Below are 16,235 nucleotides of genomic sequence, written 5' to 3'. Positions count from 1 at the left end.
TCACACACAAATTGGACACACAGTCACAAACGGTAGTCCATGCATCATGCTGAGACGTGGGGAAACTAATCCGTGTGTTCTTGTCTCCAAGCAACCATCATGGACAAGCTTGTCCCCCTTGTCTTTGAGTCGGATTAGGTTGTGTTGATGGAGTGGGATCAGGAGTTCCCCATCATTTTCACCGCAAGTTCAGAGATTTTTTTAAAAAAGGTGGTGACTTTACACAACGTTAAAATAGATCCAACTGGGCAACAACAGGAGCAGTCAGATTTTCTGTTACTACCATGGAAGGTTTATCCCGATGAACAGAAGGTATAGCAATAAATTAGATATTCCCTGTTCTCACTTCATGATTGTATTTTGTTCTGATCCTGTTTAAACATAAGTTGTTTCTGTTGTGGGATGTATAACTGGCCACATGCCGTACTCTGAATCCCCCAGAGTATGCAATCTGTTCACTCTGTGTGTGTGTGTGGGTGTTTGTTTTCCATATTGGAGGAACATTTAGAGCCTCTTTAACTGAGGCGTCTGTCTCAGCTGTCAATCACTCACTGTCACATGTTACGTTCTACCAAAATCCACAACTGGATTCAGACAGGAAGCTTCACGAAGGGCTTTGATGCGTCAACTTCATAAATAGGAACATTTAAACAAGCCTGGAAGAAATGGAGTAACTATATCCCAGACAACAAAATGCACCAAGGTATGTATGTATGTAAATTGTTAAACACATAATGATGATTTTGGTGTAGACAGAATGATCTTTTTTATGTGTGGAATACGTCAAATTTTTGTCAACGCTGTTAGTTTCCCGTGTACCTCTGGGCCAAACAAACAAACAAACCACACTACAACCAGCAGCACCCAACTACCAACCTGCAGCCCCAAACATCCAACGGAGAGATGGGCAGAACAGAAGTCCTGGAGAGGAAGACGGGAGCAAAGAGAGCACAGAGCAGTCTAAAGGCTGAAAGCACTGGAATGAGTTGATCAACCAATAAGAGTCGGCTGAGCCCTTCTAGTAGCAACCGTACCAGCCTAGTCTCAAGGCGGGTCACAAGATAGTCATGAAATTAAATGCATTGGTTTCTTGGACAGGAATTGCGCATATTTTCATGTTGCGTGTAACGTTGGTTTTGTTGTCAAAAGCCAGCGTTGGTTTTGTTGTCTAACCTTAACGTTGGTTTTGTTGCTTAAACCTAGCATTGGTTTTGTTGTCTAAATCTAATGATGGTTTTGTTGTCTAAACCTAGCGTTGGTTTTGTTGTCTAAACCTGATGATGGTTTTGCTGTTTAAACCTAACGATGGTTTTGTTGTCTTAACCTAGCATTGGTTTTGTTGTCTAAAACTAACGATGGTTTTGTTGTCTCAACCTTACGATGGTTTTGTTGTCTAAACCTAACATTGGTTTTGTTGTCTAAACCTAATGATGGTTTTGTTGTCTAAACCTAGCATTGGTTTTGTTGTCTAAACCTGATGATGGTTTTGTTGTTTAAACCTAACGATGGTTTTGTTGTCTTAACCTAGCATTGGTTTTGTTGTCTAAAACTAACAATGGTTTTGTTGTCTCAACCTTACGATGGTTTTGTTGTCTAAACCTAGCGTTGGTTTTGTTGTCTAAACCTAATGCTGGTTTTGTGGTCTAAACCTAATGCTGGTTTTATGGTCTAAACCTAACAATGGTTTTGTTGTCTAAACCTAGGATGTTTTTTTCATCTAAACCTAACGATGGTTTTGTTGTCTCAACCTAATGATGGTTTTGTTCTTTAAACCTCACGTTGGTTTTGTTGTCTAAACCTAAAGATGGTTTTGTCGTCTCAACCTAATGATGGTTTTGTTGTCTTACACTAATGATGACTTTGTTTTCTCAACCCAATGTTGGTTTTGTTGTCCCAACCTAATGATGGTTTTGTTGTCTAAACCTAACATTGGTTTTGTCTAAAGTTCCGTGACCATGTACATCAAAAAGTGGATTTTAATTTCGTTACTATTTCACGAGCTGCTGTCAAAACTGTCATGGGCATTCGTATGGATGATAATGCAACCTGACATCATCTTTCTTGGAACACAACATCATATTGCTTTCCCTAATGCTATGCTTCTGCACACCTGTTTCGTACATTATAACATAGCATCATCATCGAGCATTTCAAAAAGTGAAAGTAAATTCCTTGGTTTCAATCAACTCGTCCCTCTAGCCTCCTTACCTCTTGTAAACGCTGGATGTGTTCTCTGCAGGTCTCTAAGTCGCTGTCACCAGAAACCACAATCAGTCCCAGAGGAATAGCTGCAGATACAGAGGAACAAGACAATTATCCAACTACCCTTTGATATAGACGTATACAGGGGTTCTCAACTGCAGCTTTCAGGACCCTGCGAGGACTGCTGGTTTTAAATTTTGGTCTGGTATAGACCTGCAACTGCACAGGAATCTAATTAAAGACAACCAGCAGCACTATGGCTGAGAAAACTGCGAATGACAGAGAGACAGACTAAATTAATAAAATTAATAATTCATCCACACACTCCTATAACGCCGTAGGAAACAGCATTGATATTGTCAGATGAGTGACAACTTCACCTGCGCAAACTAGCTAGCTAACTATCGGACAGCTGGCTGGTTAACTTAGCACATAGCTGGGATGTTACCTACCAACATAGCTTACTAGCTACCTAACCACATAGCTTACTGGTTACCTACCCACATAGCTAACTAGCTACCTACATAGCTAACTAGCTACTTACCCACATAGCTTACTAGCTACCTTCCCACATAGCTAACTACCTACCAACCCACATAGTTAACTATCGGACGGCTGGCTAGTTAACTTAGCACATAGCTAAGGTGTTACCTACCCACATAGCTAACTAGCTACCTAACCACATAGCTAACTCGTTAGCTACCCACATAGCTAACTAGCTAAAGCAAAGTAGCTACCGACCACATAGCTAACTAGCTACCTACATAGCTAATAAGCTACCGACCCACATAGCTAACTACCTACCTACCCACATAGTTAACTATTGGACAGCTGGCTAGTTAACTTAGCACATAGCTATGGTGTTACCTACCCACATAGCTAACTAGCTACCTAACCACATAGCTAACTCCTTAGCTACCCACATAGCTAACTAGCTAAAGCTAAGTAGCTACCGACCCTCATAGCTAACTAGCTACCTACATAGCTAATTAGCTACCTACCCACATAGCTAACTAGCTACCTACCCACATAGCTAACTCGTTACCTACCCACATAGCTAACTTGTTACCTATCTAACTATCCAGACACCCGTCTCTCAAGCTCTCTTTCTGGTGAGCGGTGACATCACTTTACAGTCTCACTGACATGCGTCGTCAGCATAACGACAAACAACAATCCCCATATTCTTTTGGACTAATCACATGACCTCTGAAAACAGTTAGATGTCCATTATACTCTTCACCATTTCACCAGAAACATCTAGTGGGAAAGTTGCGTTTTAAGGAGACTATGTTTCTCTCAAAAGGCAATTCACAATGCGGCTTATAGTGTGGGAACATAAGCAGACTGTTATCTAAGAATGACATCAGTTTCTCCAAAACCAATGATTTATCTCCACAGCCAAGTTAACGTTGGCGTTGTATTTTATTCTCTGACCAAGCTGGCCCACCATCAGTAAGCCACCGTCGGTTGTTGAGACAATAAAGGCTGCTGGCTGAACATCACACAGCTCCTACACACACACACACACACACACACACACACACACACACACACACACACACACACACACACACACACACACACACACACACACACACACACACACACACACACACTCATTGATATTAAATGTCTGTCTCAGTGTGAAAGACAAAACTGTACTGTACTGTATTGTATCTTATATTACTGTATTTTATCATGTCTAATCGTATCTTATTGTTATCGAGTCATATCGAGTCTTATGTTTTCTTATCCTATCATATCTTATCGTACCTTATTGTATTGTTTTTGTATCGTATCTTCATGTATTGTATTGTGTATTAGCGTATCTTATTGTATTGTTTTTGTATCTAATCGTATTGTATCGTATTGAATTGTATCGTATCTTATTGTATCTTAGCGTATCTTCTGTATTATATTTTATTTTACTGTCTCTTGTATCATATTGTGTCTTATTGTATCATAACTTATCCAGTGTATTGTATCTTAATGTACCGTATCCTATTGAGTTTTAACTTATTGCATCATATTGTATCGTACCCTTTCATGTCTTACTTTATGGCATTGTCTTATCTTATCTTATCATATAGTTCCTTATCTTACTGTCTTGTGTCTTATCTTATCTTTATCTTACCATAACATACGCTATCTTACCTTGTACCTCATCATATCATATCTCATCATATCGTATATGATCCATCTCTCCTTATCCATCAAATTGCACCGTATCTATCACATCCATCTGCATTCATTCGCTCTCTGTGAAGACGACCTCTTGAAGTGGCACCCGAGCAGCAGCTAAGTGGTTGTTGTGTTTGTGAAGACAGCTCCTATCAATAGAAGCACCATTACCAGGATCGAGCACAGCCCTGAATCGTCTCCGAAGACGGCCCTGAACCGTCTCCGAAGACATCGTACAATCAATTCAACAGCGAGATATTCATTCTGATTACTGATTCATGGGGTCAGTTTTTACAGCTCGGGTGCAACAAATTCACATTAAATGTGTTTTACTTCAGAATACTATCTACTGCAGCATTTATATCATGAACACTATTATTTTTCTAACATTTTTTATTATTACCATTGGTTATCTTCCTATTTGAGTCATTCTACTAAATGTATCTTATTTTGAAAATTGCTGGATTCGTCAGTAGTTAGTATTATCTCTTGTTTAAGTCTCATGTTGTTGTAATTTTTCTACTTTTATTTGAATAAATCTATCGGTTTTATTTAATTTGTATTTCTTTGTATTGATATTTTGATCAATCAATCAAGAATTTCCTTCAGGGTTAATACAGTATTTAGCTTTAAAACAAATAGTGTTGCATCGGAGGCTCTGTTACTGTAACTCTCCGAACGACTGAAAATGACCTGAAGCTGTATAATGTTATATGATGATGGAGTTTTATTCAAGCATTCTATCATTATTTTCTATTCTGGTAATTCTGTAGACTAAATGTCGGGATTACACCTATCCATATCCCTGTTAGACCTCCTTTACGTTCCCTCCGTGTCGAACCACAGTGAGCGAGCGGCGGTGAGATGATATAACCGCTGTGCCTTGGGGCGGGAAGCTTATTTTTAGTGACACATCCACAAGTTGAGAGCACTGATTGATTTGCATAATGAGAAACAACTCAAACTTCAGAGAGCGAGAACAAAGGAGGAGGTAGACAATGATGGAAATCATCTCAAACTAAAGGAAAGATGGCACTCAATTTGATTGTGAATTAATAATATTTAAATTAGGGTGAAATATGAAGACATATTTCCACAGAGAGACTAAATAGTTAAGGCTGGTGTCCTAAGATACCGTACAGTACATGTGAATGCACACAAAAATTGTGTGTGCAGTACACAAAAAAGAACCACCATTATGAATTGTTGACAGTATTAGAAAGCTATATATTGTAATAGCTAACAGCGCCCCCCTGAGTGCAAACTGTGGACTAACATGAACTAGATGGGACTGAGTTCCTTTCTATAGTTCTTCCAGGGAAACATATTTTGTGGTGGGTCACATTTGATCTTAATGAATCACAAATGAGTTTCAAAGAGTCCTAGAAGTCCACGTAGGGAGGAGGTCTTAGTGGTGGGTGGGTCAAAAAGCATAGGACTTTCACCAGGAGACTGGTGTTAGTGTGTTATTGTGTTTTTGTTTACAATTCCATAGTCACTTTAATCCAAACCAATGATGTTTTTACTAAACCTAACTATGTCGTTTTGTTGTCTCAACCTAACTATATGTTGTTTTTTAATGTAAACCTAATTATGTAGTTTTCTTATCTAAACCTAACTATGTAGTTGTGTTGTCTCAACCTAACTATATGTTGATGTTTTCTTATCTAAACCTAACTATGTAGTTGTGTTGTCTCAACCTAACTATATGTTGATGTTTTCTTATCTAAACCTAACTATGTAGTTTTGTTGTCTCAACCTAACTATATGTTGATGTTTTCTTATCTAAACCCAACTATGCAATTCTTTCAATCGAAACCTAACTAGTTTTTCAAATCTAAACCTAATCATTTAGTTTAGTTGTTGAAACCTAACTATGTAGTTTTGTTGTCTAAACCTAACAATGTAGTTGTGTTGTCTCAACCTAACTATGTAGTTGTGTTGTCTCAACCTAACTATAAATTGATGTTTTCTTATCTAAACCTAACTATGTAGTTGTGTTGTCTCAACCTAAATATATGTTGATGTTTTCTTATCTAAACCTAACTATGTAGTTGTGTTGTCTCAACCTAACTATATGTTGATGTTTTCTTATCTAAACCTAACTATGTAACTTATTTGTCTCAACCTCACTATGTAATTTTGTTGTCTCAACCCAACTATGTAGTTTAGTTGCCTCAACCTCACTATGTAGTTGAGTTGTCTCAACCCAACCATGTAATTTAGTTGTCGAAACCTAACTATGTAGTTTAGTTGTCGAAACCTAACTATGTAGTTTAGTTGTCTCAACCCAACTATGTTTTTTTAACCCTGATGTTGGTGCATCCATGAATGCTTGAGTTTCCTTACAGGCTTGCCGTAGTTTGTCCTTGTCGTAGTGCAGAGCCTCGTAGTCCGTCATGCTGATCCTGCTGACTCTGATCCTCAGCCTCTCCGGGACCGGCTGTTGGCTGAGACACAAACAGGACCAGACCAAATATAAATCCACTATTAGAGGCAGGAGGAGCTCCGAGTGAGCGGAGGTGACAGGAGCCTGTGGGACTTACTCGTTGAGGTGCGGTAGTGACGTCCGCCGCTTGGTCTTCTGAACCATGTTGGCCTGGTTCCTGAGGCTGATGTGGATGACGGAGGGAGCCAGTCTACACGGTTCACCATCCACCTGTCAATAATCCAATCACATTCATTGGTTGGAATTGGAAAAGGTTCCTAATTTACTTCACAGCCCAGGCAGGATTCTATAAATAAAAATGTGACAAACGAAGCCACAAGCAACCAGTATGTCCAGTGTGTACCTGTACTGGGAGAGGTTTCGTAGTGGTCAGGGTGACTTCTCTGCACTGGTTCAACCTCTCGCCATGACCGCCGACCTGGAGAGTAGCCTGCACACGTACACACACACACACGTACACACACATTTTGGATATGGACATGTTCTTGTAGATTATTATTATGTCTAGATCATGTTTAAATGTGTTTTCCCTATTAATATAATTCAAATTTTTTTATTACATTGTGATACATCATCATACTTGTCTGTATGTATTTGTGTGTGTGTATGTTGTATTATATAACTAAAAGACAATAAATACTTTTTTTTTTTTTAAGTGCTGACATTTTTAAACATTTTTGAATTATATTTTTCTTAAATTGTTTCCATTTATCAATTTTATTGTGATATTTTACATAATTATTGTTGTAGCATATGATAAAACACATAGATTCAAAGTCCTATAGGAATATATATATATATATATATATATATATATATATATACAAACACACACACACACTAAATGGATATATATATCTGGATATATATATACTATACTTTTTTATACATGATACTTGATAGGCTACATTATTGTTGTGTACCTTCCTGTACTTTTATATATTTTATATACATATAACATTATTGGCCCACATGTGTTGCATTTTCCTAATGATGTTATTGTCTCATCAATATCACATCTTTTAATTCGTTTAAAACTGGCATGGGACATCCAATATTTACATGTATATTAGTTTAGTAACCAACTCTCCCTCTCCGTGAGCTACGTACCAGTGAGGTCATAGTGAACCCAATGACTTCAATGTAGCCGTCGTCGTGGCGTTGCGGTTCAAAGTCGTGATGCTCACTGGGGTTTCCCCAAGGTGTCGTGCCGGCACAGTACCTGAAAAGCAGGAAAAAGAATCCACTGAAATCCAAGTATTTACATGGGTGGCAAGAATGTGAACACAGAAGATCCAAGATCCAGCTCCTCAGGTCAGGACTCAGAGGGCCATTTGCATCTTAAAGACAAAGGACAGTCCTTTGAGGAGACCAATCTTCGCATTCTGGCCAGGAAAGACACCTAAACTCTCAATAGAGCTTGTTTAAGTTAAATTTGTCCCTAGACAAATCAACAACCATCCACTCAAGTGGTGGCGGGACGGGTCAATGACTCATTTGACCCATGCAACCCCCATGTGAAGAGTTCACTTGATGGCTCAGGACCAGATCGGTAGTTCAAATGAAAGAGCCTCTTGGGATGAGAGGTGAAACATCGTGAAAAAAACTAAAGTAAGTCCAGTTGCAGAAAATAAAGCTTTCAGAGATTCTCTGCAGAATGGTATGATCCAGCCAGTGTAGTAGCCTAGCCTATAACAGTGTTCAATAATGTATTATGATCGTCTTGCGAGGGATAAAAGTAAAGTGTTTATTCAGATAACTAATCTCTGAATATTGTGCTTTATACTAAAATAAATGCATAATGTCCTCCTGGTCATCAGTACAACAATTAACCCCAGTTATTATCCTTAACTAAAGCATTTTACTATATCTATAGAAATATTTAAATATAGGTATATAAATAAAACAGTCATCCCTTGGTATCCCATAACTAAAATAAATGGTAGTCTAAAGGTAGATTGTGATGTTTGCCTGTATTATTTTTATAATAGCATAATAGTCAGAATTTAAAATTGCATTCAAAAACCAAAATGTTGCCATTATTCAAGGATCTTGACCATTTACATCCAAATCAACAATTCACACAACACCAAATTCAACAGGTTGCCATTTGTGTAGCAATACTGCCATCTAGTGGGCACTTTGGCACATTAAGTTAACAGCCGAATGACATTTTCACTCTTACGCAATGATCAACCAATCACGTGTCGAACAGACACATTACAAAAAGGTACACAAAGATTGCAAACTCCTTTCAACCTTAACAAAGAACCACTCCCCCCATTTTAACCTTTCACAATAAAAGCTCCAGACGTATGTCCGAAGGTGAGGATCGTCTGATTAAAAGTGTTTATGTTTTCAACGTCATTGTTGGCACTGGAATGGTTGGTTTCCTACTGATGAGTAGGAAGAAAGTAATTCGATAATATCAGTTCTTAGAAGTCGTAGAATCACCTGGGGATGTTGAGGAAAACCAGACACTGAAGCTTCAAGTCCTGAACCTTCGATGTTATATCCGTCTCGTCACACTGGGGACAAACAGAGACTTTATCAAGACGTGACCATCTACACAACAGCAACATACTTACCGGACCAAAATATCCTCCATATAAACGGCCTGTCCTGAACAAGATGAAGGGGACCACGATGTCCTCTAAGTCCACCACACTGGAGCATATAAACCTAAACCCTGACTACTCTGATGTGGTCCTCCTCCACCAGACCCCCAAATCTGCCTCACCATCCTTGTGTCTTTTCTTTTGAACATTTCTCTTTTACATAATCCACCAACAGCTTTCTGCTGTCATTTCTATAAAGTGACCTAATTCTTAAATCCTCCAGGAGACGAGAGGAGACAGACAGAAACAGATGGACAAAGACGGAGAAAAAGTGAGAGGAACAGAGACACTAAGAGTCTTTCTTCTTGAAGGACGTCTACTCACCACCACCTGGATGTGTTTGGACAGGTCTTTGGAGCTTCCCATGAGGAAATCGGAGAATGCCGTCTGTAGTAGAGACACAAAGAACCCCAATTTAAACCCCCGGTGTCGGGGAGACAGTACACACAGGGCGGTTGGGTCACACTAACATAGGACTTTCACCCAGGAGACTGCGGTACGTCAGCTATGGAAAACTAAAACTCAACCAAACCTAACTCAACCCAGTGACTGGATATCAGAAGTGAACTTCACCATGGTGACCAGTGTTTCATCGACTACGGTTTCGAAGCCTCAAGTTCGGGCATTTTAGAAGTTTTGCGACCAGTGAAGGAAGTGACCATATTTGGACTGCGGAGGAGCGACGGGTGGATTTGATGAAAACTCAAGAGGCGGAGTAGAACCCTCAAGCGGCAACCTTACTAGATCTGGATCCACCTGGCTTCTGACGTTGCTAACAATGTTAGCTTCATAATTAAAGGTCACCTTCAGTAGCTAAGTGCATTGGTCGCGTGGTAGTGACCTGTTAATCAAAAGCTAGTCACTTCTGATTGTGGGTTGGTCAACAGACAAACTTATCGTGTCAAAATGTTAAACATTGAACAGTGTTATCTTTACCATGGAGAAGTACTCACCCCAGCATAGAACATCTTGTTCCTAAAACGACTGTTAAACTTCTCTGGGTTAGCCTCTGGAACAATGACAGACAGAGGCAAGCAAATAAACAAAACATCTCCAACACATAAATGTGAACTACAAATGTTTTGAGGTTTATTTTTTTCATATGAATGTACCTCTTGACTCGTGGAACTCTAGAGTCACATGGGCATCGAATCCAAGACTGAAGTAATTGTTGAAAACATCTAGAGGAAGCTGAGAGAGCATTCACACAAACATCAGTCACACCCGGGTTCAAAGGTACAACCTGCTTCCTTTTCATGCTCCCATACGCCGACGAAGCCATTGATTTCATTTCACGTTCACTGAGTATCAAGTCTGAGAGTCTGCCGAGGTCGGGTCAAACAAATACTTAAGCCTTGGTCAAGACAAACAGATTTTCTGGTTACCTTATCAGTTTGTTGTTCGTCTTGCTCAGCCCCTGTGCTGTGGTTTGGTTCAACCTGTAGATTCCATCTGTCTAGCTGGACAACAGCTCCATCCTCAACATGGGACATGATCTTAGACAGAGGTTCATCTGTATAGCCCTGGAAGACATGCAGAACTACTTCAAACATATAGATACATGGGCACATATACTGCTCAAAAAAGGGAAATTCTTTCATTAAAAGGGGAATTTAAGGGAATACTTGAACACACATTAGACCTTGATGAACTAGTGTTCGTGTTTGTACCCACCCCTCCCCAGTTGAGGGTCCTGGCGAGGTCATTTCCTGTCCCAAGTGGTAACACGGCAACAGGTGGTTGAGGATTTAATGCCAGTTCATCAAGACAAGACAGGATCCAGCCCACCTGGGTCCACACACAAAGACAATTCAAGTGTAGATAGCCACAGGACTCCTTAGGGTTCAATCCTGGGGCCCATTGTCTTTTAATGAATATTAAATCTGATATAATTAAAGTCCCCCAATCATCTTCTTATTTGACCCACTTGCTATTGTGATGGAATAGTCCTGTTATACATCTACATGAGTGTGTGTTGGTACTCACGGTGCCGTCCCCTCCACAGGCCAGGATCCTCAGATTATGGACTTTACGATACAGCTCCAGCCTACGAGATTTTACTCTGGTTAAATGCAGCCAACCAGACGTTCACTGATGTTAGCAGTGTATGGGACACCTACCCCTCATTCGGTCCTCCTTGGCTCAGGTCAAATACCTGCCTGGGGTTCAGATACCACATGAAAGACTGCATGATCTTAGTACCCTGTCGGACAGAAGAACCAGTAGGATGTTGGAAGACAACTTATAGTACAACAGCTGCTACTGAGACCCCCCTTGTAAAAATAAACGATAAATAAAATATTAGATAAGTAATTGGTCAGCTGAGCCTGAAATCATGAGCATTTTATCATAACATCATTGGCACCATCTATCAGCATTATTGATATTGGTGACAAGAGGCTCCTGCGCGGAGACAAAACCCACCCAGACACAGCCTAAAGCATTCTGGGAAGTGATACACAAGTATCAGCTGACGAACCCACCAGATGGCAGAGCAGCTGAGAGACCCACACATTCATCCTACACCATTTCTTGGTTTGGCAATGAATACCTGGTTTCCTCCACTCTTTGGGTTGACGAACACCAGCAGTGGTTTCATCAGTGGCGAAGGGATGGGTCGGATTAAAAATGGCTTCCACTGTCGTCCTTCCTGTCAGAGAAGAAGATGATGAGTTCAGAGCTCCCAGCCTGGGACTTTAAACCTCTAATGGTTTAAAAAGTATTATAACATTTAGCCCTCTCGGCTAATACCGACCTCTGCTCCTTTCTTGCTGCTTTTCCTCTTGAACGACGTCCTCTTCTTCTTCTTGTTGGACTTTATAGAAGACTGGGAGAGAGAAAACATACTTAATCACTCAATGTTGAGAAGGAATGTATAGAATCACTTTATAGTTTGCAGTAAATAGATGCTAACTAGCTGTCGGACGTGGCTAATGGTAGGGCAACTTAATCCGATTTAAATTATAGAATTATATGATTTACATCATCTGGTATGAACCAATTTCGACCAATAATATCATGATAAAGAGAAATGTCTCTACTGGCCATCAGGGGGCGACGCCTCTCTAATTGTATAGAAGTCTATGAGAAAATGACCCTGTGTGGTGTATGTATGAGGGGGACAAAGGGAGGTGTCTAATAACAGTGATTGACATTGCATAGCATATTTACCTGGCGCCGGACTCGAATAATCCATGTGGGCGGGACTATAAGAGCAGCGTGAGCTCCTATTGGACAAGCCTCCTCAATCTGCTGCAGCATGAAGCAGGACACCTTGTTGTGGTACTAAAGAGGGACACGCGGCAATAAATAGAAAATAGAGAGAAAATAACACATGGTCCGCTTTTTCGAAAACATACTCACGGCCTGTTTGCACCATGAGCAGCTGATGGCCACGATCTCTTTACTGTGGAACGCAAACTTTTGCTGGAAGCCCTGGAAGAGAAATGGATACAAAACTGGGACGAAACAAGACGAAACGGAAAAAGTTGTAATGATCAGCGTCGGAATCGCCGGCTCACCTTCCCGCATTGTTTGCATTTGCCTTCTTGCCGCCTCCGATGCACCCAGTGATGTCGCACCACGACGGGCTGAACAAATAACAAAAGTTAAATGAGTTTCTGAATATGAATCATGTACATCTATTTCATAATGGTTCCCGGAGGTTGTGAAAAGAAGAATGAGCAGCATAGAATAGGAGGTTTTTTTTTTCTATGGCTTGGATTCAGAACTCACCTCTCGGATGTTCCTGGATCCGGCTTCTCTGAAAGACGGTTTACACCGGAAATTAATCTGGAAGAGAACGGAGAGGAAGAGAGGCATTAATACATCGATGGTAACCACAGTGACTGAGGCTTGATTGGAAGGGTTTCCGGCGATCGGGTTGGTTGATCATGTTTTAAGAGAAAGAAGCTATCGGGTTTACGCATGTGAAAAGTGGGGAGGCACCAAACAGGAGCCGGGAGGGACACCAGCAGTATTCTATTGCCCTGCTGGTATCCACATCCTCATAAACTGGATTAGTTGACCACTAGTATCACATGATCCATGCTCTACTGCCAGCCTCATGGACCTGCCTCAATATCATATCAGTGTTAAACCAACATTCATCAGACCACCAGGACCAACAAGAAAACCAAACCAAGGGATAGAGGATTATACCAGATTTGAGGAAAAGAAAATGACTCTGTAGTGATTAAGAACCAAAGTCAAAGTTTATAGAAGAGTGTGTGTCTAACAGGGATTCAAATCCAGTTTGATTTGCTCATTTTAAAAGTGGATCATCTCATATCTATCTACATAAATCTGGGACCCACAAATCAATCCTCATCCGGAGTGAAACCCCGACTTCCAGCTGTGAACTGGTTTCTTTGTGAATGAAAGAAGTGTGGTCCAGACCTAGACCAAGACAGCCCATAGACGGGAGGAGTTTAGTTTGTCTCACTCTAAAGTTGGGGTCATTGAGGGGCAGCGTGGCGTCCAACAGAATGGCTCTAGAACTGGGGTACTGCAGGTTAGACAGGAGGGACAGTTTAAGACCTCACCTTCGGTGAAAACATAAACATCTTCATCATGACTGAGTCAGTCGTCTCCACCTCCATCACCTTATCTAAACATCTTCTCCTCTCCACCTTTATCTGTCTGTGATCACTCCTTTTATTACACCTGGGTGTCGTCTGTATAGAGTCGATTAACAAGGACGTGAATACAGGAGACAGACGGGGACATTACCTTCTCCAGTTGTTCGATACAGATGGTGTGGGCGACGATCTTGCAGGCGGCGCACTTCTTCCGACCCACAGACTTTTGCTAGACCGTAGAAGAAAGACACAGAGAATGATAATAATAATAATAATAATAATAATAATAATAATAATAATAATAATAATAACTTGGACTTATATAGTGCCTTTCATAGTACTCAAAGAATGTGATTGGTTTGGAAATAAATAATGAACTTGTGGAACTTTTGGAAATATGAGACAAAAAGCAGTTCAGGAGTGAGATGTCCAGTTTGAGAAGTGAATGGTGATTATTGTCCTGTTGTACTGGGGAGAGTGGGGAGTCATACTGGTTCTCATGTCTCAGTTCCTCTAGACCAGAAACATAACAAATCACAGAAACGGTAGGAATAAGCCACTATAAGTGAACAGAGGGTGAGGCAGTAATGCCGCCTCTGACCACTGGAGGTCAGTCCTGTGCTGTAAAATTGAAACGCTGCAAGGCCGCTGGTTGTGGTATGACATGATAGAGTGTGACATGTGGCCATACTGTGTTTGCGTGATGTGACAGGCTTGTTTGACTTTGATACGAGCTGACCGGAGTAAATTTATACTATGACACTGGAAATGAGTCCTAACAGCATCACTATTGTTTCTTAGTAGAGATCAGAGTGGAGGATCCATCAAGGGGCTGAAAACAGCGAGTGAGAAGAAAATAGAAAATAACCAGGGAGTGAGAAGAGAATGACAGGAGAGTGAGAAGAGAATGACAAGAGAGTGAGAAGAGAGTGACCAGAGAGTGAGAAGAGAATGACCAGAATGACCAGAGAGTGAGAAGAGAGTCAACAGAGAAAGACAGAAGATTCACCAGAGACAACAGAGTGGCCGGAGAGTGACCAGAGAATGACCAGAGAGTGAGAAGAGAATGACCAGAGAGTGTCCAGTGAGAAGAGACTGACCACAGACTGAGAAGAGAGTCACCAGAGAGTCAACAGAGAGAGACCGGAGATTCACCAGAGTCAAAAGAAGGACCGGAGAGTGACCAGAGAACGACGAGAGTGACGAGAGTGGCGAGAGAGTGACGAGAGAGTGACCGGAGAGAGATCAGACATTGACCAAAGAATGACCAAAGAGTGCCCCGAGGATGACCAGAAAGTCACCAGAGAGTCATCAGAGAATAACTGGAGAGTGACCGGAGAGTGACCAGAGAGTCACTAGAGAGTCACTAGAGAGTCACCAGGGAGGGAGCTCTTAAATTAATTTCACCTTCTAATCTGATGCATTACCCAAGTTTGCTTGGAATCACAAACTGTTTTTTTATGTCCTCAGTCATCTCTTCTATCTATTGAATTTTTAATATAGAACTTTTTGTACCTTTTGCCCTGCAGTATTGTTCGAAAACAGAGTTGAGAAGACAAAGAGGAACGGAGAAGAAGAGGAGATACTAACCAGAGCTCTGGCGATACAGTGTTGCTCTCCCACATAACAGTAGTCTCCAGAGACATTTGTCTCAAACCAGATATGATCTCCATAGAGAGCCGCCTCCTACGGGGACACAGGGGACACAAGAAGCTAATTCACTGGAAGGCCGTTGGCTCACTTCGGTTTGGTTATAATAACAAGAATATAATACTGACGTTATTTATAGAGAGCTCTTCCAAGTAAAGTGCTTTACATGGCTGAAACAAGATTAAAACTTCTCAAACTGTGTACTAAAATGAATGGTTATCTCTTACCCTGATAAAATCATTATTAAACCACATTTAATATTTAATTTATTTTGTGTGATGAAAGACATGCGCAATCACTGATCCTTAAGGATCCTGTTACATTCAAAGCTTTGTACGAGAACACAAAGAGGTTGCTATCCTGTGTGATATCAGAGCTGTCGTTGTACACCTGAGCCAAAAGATACAAGGGAGCGTGACTCACAGTCCAGTCCAGGGTGCTGCGGATATTGGCTTCCGGGTTGGTCCTGTTCAGGGACGATATACTGGGCTCACAGGGCAGCTGGTGCAGGCCCGACTTCGCTATCGCTTTCCTGGAAACACAGAGACCTCT

At 40.8% G+C, this 16,235-nt stretch overlaps 1 protein-coding gene across 7 annotated transcripts in view; it reads right to left on the bottom strand.

The window, feature by feature from the left end:
• The window catches only part of LOC311009665 (diacylglycerol kinase zeta-like), a 73,562-nt gene that overhangs the window by 36,081 nt on the left and 21,246 nt on the right, over positions 1–16,235 (bottom strand). For 6 of the 7 annotated variants that reach the window (XM_084003996.1, XM_084003995.1, XM_084003991.1 and 3 more), the window contains 23 exons: positions 16,107–16,215; positions 15,624–15,719; positions 14,185–14,262; positions 13,898–13,960; positions 13,189–13,245; positions 12,975–13,043; positions 12,817–12,888; positions 12,625–12,738; positions 12,209–12,280; positions 12,005–12,103; positions 11,574–11,656; positions 11,440–11,500; positions 11,128–11,241; positions 10,839–10,976; positions 10,566–10,644; positions 10,407–10,462; positions 9,778–9,840; positions 9,290–9,363; positions 7,946–8,057; positions 7,179–7,265; positions 6,933–7,045; positions 6,736–6,836; positions 2,209–2,288 (listed from right to left, as the gene is read on the bottom strand). In XM_084003996.1, coding sequence (XP_083860122.1) covers positions 2,209–2,288; positions 6,736–6,836; positions 6,933–7,045; positions 7,179–7,265; positions 7,946–8,057; positions 9,290–9,363; positions 9,778–9,840; positions 10,407–10,462; positions 10,566–10,644; positions 10,839–10,976; positions 11,128–11,241; positions 11,440–11,500; positions 11,574–11,656; positions 12,005–12,103; positions 12,209–12,280; positions 12,625–12,738; positions 12,817–12,888; positions 12,975–13,043; positions 13,189–13,245; positions 13,898–13,960; positions 14,185–14,262; positions 15,624–15,719; positions 16,107–16,215 — 1,990 coding nt within the window. The remainder of the gene's footprint in view (positions 1–2,208; positions 2,289–6,735; positions 6,837–6,932; positions 7,046–7,178; positions 7,266–7,945; positions 8,058–9,289; positions 9,364–9,777; positions 9,841–10,406; positions 10,463–10,565; positions 10,645–10,838; positions 10,977–11,127; positions 11,242–11,439; positions 11,501–11,573; positions 11,657–12,004; positions 12,104–12,208; positions 12,281–12,624; positions 12,739–12,816; positions 12,889–12,974; positions 13,044–13,188; positions 13,246–13,897; positions 13,961–14,184; positions 14,263–15,623; positions 15,720–16,106; positions 16,216–16,235) is intronic. The other variant, XM_084003992.1, reaches the window with a different exon arrangement.

The sequence above is a fragment of the Eutrigla gurnardus genome (genome assembly GCF_963514095.1).
Source record: "Eutrigla gurnardus genome assembly, chromosome: 24".
Classification (NCBI taxonomy): domain Eukaryota; kingdom Metazoa; phylum Chordata; class Actinopteri; order Perciformes; family Triglidae; genus Eutrigla; species Eutrigla gurnardus.
This window is presented reverse-complemented; position numbering and strand designations above follow the sequence as displayed.